Source organism: Colobus angolensis, unplaced genomic scaffold (assembly GCF_000951035.1).
Source record: "Colobus angolensis palliatus isolate OR3802 unplaced genomic scaffold, Cang.pa_1.0 Scaffold16, whole genome shotgun sequence".
NCBI classification, from domain to species: Eukaryota; Metazoa; Chordata; class Mammalia; order Primates; family Cercopithecidae; genus Colobus; species Colobus angolensis.
In genome coordinates, this window is record NW_012114710.1 from 17341005 (window position 1) to 17347378 (window position 6374).

The 6374-nt window shown below is 36.6% G+C and overlaps 1 protein-coding gene across 2 annotated transcripts in view; it reads left to right on the forward strand.

Moving 5' to 3' along the window:
* The window catches only part of MRPS28 (mitochondrial ribosomal protein S28), a 102713-nt gene extending 97409 nt beyond the window's left edge, over window positions 1-5304 (forward strand). For both annotated transcript variants that reach the window (XM_011937148.1, XM_011937147.1), the window contains exon 3: window positions 4875-5304. In XM_011937148.1, the coding sequence (XP_011792538.1) occupies window positions 4875-5043 (169 nt within the window). In that variant the 3' untranslated portion in view covers window positions 5044-5304. The remainder of the gene's footprint in view (window positions 1-4874) is intronic.
* Window positions 5305-6374: the final 1070 nt, after the last annotated feature.

The window sequence follows — 6374 nt, forward strand, 5'->3', positions numbered from 1 at the left end:
CTTCCCTTCCCTTGCCTTCCCTCCCCTTGCCTCCCCTTCCCTCCCCTCTCCTCTCCTCTCCTCTCCTTTCTCTACAGGATCTTGCTGTGTCACCCAGGCCCGAGTGTAGTGGTATAGTAATCTTGGCTTACTGTAGCCTCTATCAGCCAGGCTCAAGCAATCCTCCCACCTTAGCCTTCCGAGTAGCTGGGACCACAGATGCGTGCCACCACACCTGGCTAATTTCTGTATTTTTTGTAGAGATGGGATTTTGCCATGTTGCCCCGACTGGTCTTGAACTCTGAACTCAAGCAGTCCTCCTGCCTCAGTCTCCCAAAGTTCTGGGATTATAGGCGGGAGCCACCATGGCTGGCCCTCCCTCATTTCTTGACACATCTTCTTTTGTAACTTGAGAAAAAATTATAACTGTCATTATTGATACCATTTATAATGTATTATATACATATTCCACATTATTAAAAAATGAAATCATTTACTAGACTTTTTAAATGCTCCATTTTCACATTTTATAAAATCAATTCTTGAACAAGAGACAAAACTTCTGTTTGTGGTGGCACAGAATACTAGCAGGGCAAGGTTAAAAAGAACTTGAAAAATATATATTCATATTAGAATTTTAGAACAAGATTAAAATCTTTATCCAGGATAATTGCAGTTTGAGGAAATGTGTTTTGGTATATTATGAACAGTATCTTTTGTTCATTGCTGTGAGAGTATGTATATTTCCAGCGGGCCAGTTATACATATTGTTTATTTGGCCGAATGGTAGGCACACTCTAGATAGTATTTTTAAGGGCTAATCATTAGGTTTTTTGTTTTTTTTTTCCCAAAGGACTTTTGGGAATAATTCAGGTAGCAAAAATTATGATTATAATAATTTTTATATCTTAATTTGCCTCTTCTAATGGCCTGGGATAATAAATTAGGACTTAAGATGTGTGCTGTATTTGAAATTTTGATGATGACTAGAAATATTGGAGAGGAGTAGAACTTTTTGAACACCCTTTCATGTTTATTTTGTTAATCTTGGCTTCTGTGCTTGATGGTGTACAGTACAGATAGTACAGTGATGAACAATATTAAAACACATAGCAGTACTAAAGCACACATAGTTTAGCCACTTATTCAATAGATTGTCTAGAAATCAGGGGTTATGTAATGTTACATGCTTATGATCATCTAGGCAATAAAAACAACAAATGACAGACTCTTTATAGGCATCTTACAGATTGAATGGAAAGAAGCAATAGACTAGACAGGTCAAGGGAACATGGCAGATGGTACTTTGAAAAAGTGGGGCAAACCTGAAATAAACCAAGTAGTCTGCATATAAAGATTCATTTGTTAATTGAATGTTCAAGATTATTATAATGTTTTATATAAGCTAATAAAAAGGCTTACAAGTTTGCATTTTGTGTATATAATTAATTTTGCATGTAATATCACTTTACATTATATCAATTTCCAAATACTTAGAATTGTATAAAAGTAGAATAAAATCATCCAACTGCAAAAGATCTAAGGTCTTTTCTGACCCTGTGCTTTTTAACAATGATGACATTGAAGCCCAGTTTATTTAAAGAAGAAAATACATACACATTCCTACTTACACACATACACACAGGGACATGGCTACTGACTTCACATATAGATTGGTATGACTGTGAGCGTTTGTATGAATTAGAGAAAGAAACAAATTGATGTTAATTAAACCTTTAGAAATGTTTTTCTTCCTCTTGAAAAAAGAGAAAATGGAAACTTTTCTTCTGCAGTCTTAAAACTCTAATTAAGGAATTGTGAGAAAGCCAGAAAAATATCTGAATAGTTTTAACTTAGTAGGATAAAAACATAGATGGTTAATGATTTCAAAAGAACTATTTTAAAACTTGTGAGAATTATGATTACAGCAAGACAGCTAATTTGACTAGCAATGTCAGAATTCCTCACAATATTCTCTTTGGATACCAAAGTTCAATCCAAGCTTTATATTTGTTGACTTTGTATTACTTAATATATTTATATCAAAGAACTAGTCAGAGAGATTCTTTCTATTTTAAGTCTGTGAGAACCATCAGTAGCATGCACTGACAGATGTTAAAGAATGTCTGTGGAAAGAATGTCAGAAACCTCTCCAAAGGAAAGTCTTTAAAACATGCCCTTAATACAGAAATGCAAAACCAGATTTAATTGCCCTTTTCCTATACAGCTCAGACATGCAGGCTCGTTTACTGCAGCATATGGCCTGAGAAAGTGCACAGTGGAAGAGAGCAGTCTTGGTAAAGGCTGAGATTGAATCCATTTAGGCTGGAGTTCACAAAGATCAGTCAGAAGCAAGCACTTGAAGTTAAAAGAAACACACCAAGCAGTAAAAATACAGGCTATTTTCATTTTGAATGTGCTCAGTGGAGACATCCTATTTGCCTTTCAAGACAGCAGTATTCTTTGGTTTTAATAGGAAATACAAAATTTCTGAAAAACTGCTGCCTGGGGGGCTTTTTCCCCAATTTAAAAAAGGTGTAAAAAAATTGCACGAGGCAGTATTGTTTTTAATGATAATTTATTTGAAAGTAGCCATTTTTCTAATGGAGAATAATTAAAATAATGAGTTGAATGGCAGCAATATAGCTTATATTTTACTTCATAGGAAAGACATGAGACTATATGAAGTGATAAATTCTTACCACTCCTAAAGGGATTATGTTTACTGTTCTTTCAAGAGGTCATAGGTAATTGAAAACTTAAGGAGGAGCAGAAGAATCTGTGAATCCTTTTACACCACTATGTGGCATTAGGCCAGTAGCTTTACTTCCGTGTACCATGATTTTTCTGTCTGTAACATGGAGGATATCTCTAGTTTTTTAAAACAAAGACACAAAATATTACCTATGATGTCAAACATACATATATACATATATGCATATAAACATATAGAAGGACTAGAAAATGTGACTGACTTCATCATTTTCCAGATTTTACAAAAGGGCATTTATTTCTAAAATCAGAAAAAGTAACTTCTCAAAAAAAGCTGAATAGCCTAAATGTTTACGTGATGGACCATATATAAATTTCTTCAGAATACCCAATTATTATGTGGAGACTCTTCATATGTAGTCTACCAAAATTATTTTCCAGTGACTTTTTTGAGAACTTTCTTTCTTCATTTTCTGTTTATATAAAGTTACTTTAATTTTAAAATTAAATTAGAATATATAAAGTATATATTTAGATTGTTAAAGATTTGTGGTTTTTAATCAGCAGTACTTCCATCTTGCTATCTATAATGTTGATGTTTAACTTTTAAAATAATTGATTGAGGAAGAAAGGCAAATGGATATCAGTTTTCATTTGGTATTATAAAATACTTGAATATTTTATTGACTAAATTGAGTCATCATGTGTTATGACTGGCATTACATTTTCTTTCGTAATTTATTTTTTAACTAATAAAAATTGTACATATTTGGCGGGGCATGGTGGCTCACGCCTGTAATCCCAGCACTTTGGGAGGCCAATGCAGGTGGATCACGAGGTCAGGAGATCGAGACCATCCTGGCTAACATGGTGAAACCCTGTCTCTACTAAAAATACAAAAAATTAGCCGGGCGAGGTGGCGGGCGCCTGTAGTCCCAGCTACTCGGCAGGCTGAGGCAGAGAATGGCGTGAACCTGGGAGGCGGAGCTTGCAGTGAGTGGAGATCATGCCACAGCACTCCAGCCTGGGTGACGAGCGAGACTCCGTCTCAAAAAACAAACAAACAAAAAAAATTGTACATATTTATTGGGTATAACATGCTGTTTTGAAATATGTATACATTGTGGGATAGCCAAATCGAGCTAATTAACAAATGCATTACCTCATGTACTTAAATCATTTTTGGTGATGAGAACATAAAATATACTCAGCAATTTCCAAGTCTACAACACACCGTTATTAACTGTCATCACCATGACGTACAGTAGATCTCTTGAACTTACTCCTCCTATCTAACTGAAATTTTGTATCCTTTGACTAACATCCTTTGACCTGGTAACCACAGGAGCTGTAGTTATCTCTACTACAAGATGTTCAACTTTTTTAGATTTCACATATAAGTGAGAGATCATGTGGGGTTTGTCATTCTGTGCCTGGTTTATAAAGTCCTCCAGGTTCATCCAACTGGCATTACATATTAATAACAATATAACCAATCCCAAATACTGAGTACTTTACACTTAGACATTTTTCCATTTTGCTTTTGTAAAATTTTACTTTAAAATAAAGTTTTAATTTTGGAAGGAAAATGTATCTGAAACTTCTTTTCCCCTTGATACTCTCTGACTTTAATTGACAAGGTAGACACCAGTTTTAAGAACTGTCTGGCTTGAATTTCCATTTACTGTGGGTTTTAAAATCTTTAAAGGCAACTTTTAAGATGAAAATTCTAGAGCTGGCAGTGGTTCACACCTGTTATCCCCAAAATTTAGGAGATCAAGGTGGGAGGGTCACTTGAGGCCAGGAGTTTGAGACCAGTCTGGGCAACATAGAGAGACCCTGACTCTGAAATTAGCTGGCTGTGGTGGTGCATGCTTGTAGTCTTAGCTGCTTGGGAGGTTGAGGCAGGAGAGTCGCTTGAGCCCAGAAGTTTGAAGTTACAGTAAGCTCTGATTGCGCCGCTGTACTCCGGCCTGGGTAACAGAATGAGTCTTTTTTTTTTTCCAAAACAAAAAAGTTTGGGGGTGGGGGGCCGGATTTCTGATACAATCAAATTACCAGTGTTAACTTCATCTTGAGCTAACAGAAATTAAAATTGGAATTTGGTTGTTGTCGTTAAACTAGTTGTTCATGTTATGATATTCAGAATTAATGGATTTTTTTTTTTTTTTTGTACTATTTAGGAAATACCAGAAAGGAACCAGGGTCCGGCTGCGGCTATTAGATCTTGAGCTTACCTCTAGGTTCCTGGGAGCAACAACAGATACAACTATACTAGAGGCTGATGCAGTTCTCTTAGGAATCCAGGAGAGTAAAGACTCAAGATCAAAAGAAGAACATCATGAAAAATAAATGAACTTTGCTTAGTTGATTCACTTCTTTGCTGAAGTCAGGTATTCATCAAGAATACAGTTAGACTAATTGTGAATAAATGATTGAATTAAGATATAATAAATAAAAGCTATAATTATAGATAGCTCTTGTTAGAATTTTCTTTAGCAATATTCCTGCCCCTCACCGCTTGTTTTGCCCTTAATGTTTTTTTCCTTTGATGGGGATAGTATACACTGTACTGAGAAATTGTCATTCAATAAATATGTTTTGAGTGCTGTCTATGTGTATGGTACTAGTTTAAACAGCAGTAAACAAATTAGACAAAATTACCTGCTTTGTGGCCCTTACATTCCACTGGGGAAAACAGGCAATAAATAAGTAAAATATATAGTATGTTAGACAGTGATACATGGCTAAGGAGAAAAAGGAAGCAAGGAATGGGGTTACAAGGTGTCTGAGTGATAGGTTGCTAGCTACATGGGTCTCTGAGGAAGAATTTTCCAGCAGAAGGAGCGACTAATGCAAAGCCCCTGAGACACGACTGCACCTATCCAGATTAAGGACCAGGGAGGAAGCCACTGTAGGAGCACAAAAATAGTAGGAGATGAACAGAGAGGTGAGGGAGGCTCTGTAGGTCCTTGTATGCACTTTGGCATTTATTTACTGATTGAGATGGCAGGTCATTGGAGGATTCTGAGCAGAGGAAGGATATAATCTGACATTTTAGCAGGATCCCTTTGAGTAAGTTAGCTGCATAGACCTAAGTTGAACAAGTACAGCCACAGCAAGACCCGTAAGGAGACTTATCCAAGCAAGAGATGATGGCAGCTTGGACCAAGGTAGCAGCAGTGGAATTGGTGAGAAGTTCTTGAAGTCTGGATATATTTTGAAGATGGAGCCCGTGGGATTTCCTAACACATTGGATATGGAATATGTGAGAAAGGAAGGAGTGAGGATGACAAAGTTTTTGGCCTGCACAGTTGGAAGACTTTAATTGCCTTTAACTGAGGTAGGTAAAGAGCAGGTTTGAGAGAACTATTCTGAACTCAATTTTGGACATGTTAAATTTGAGATGCATATTAGCCATCTAACTGGAGATGTTCTGAAGGCAGTTGGATATATGGCTCTGGAGTTCACGGGAGAGCTCTGGATGAAAGAAAGAGACTTGCAAATCATAAACATACTTGCAAGTCATAATCATACTTCACAAATGATGTAGGTTAAGAATTCAGGCGGGGTTCTTGACCTGGCCTAGGCAGTTTTGTTTCTCATGGTATCAGTTGAAGTCACCTGGCTGGCCGCTCTAGTAGGGTCCAAGACAGCTTCACTCACGTGTCCAGTACTTTGGC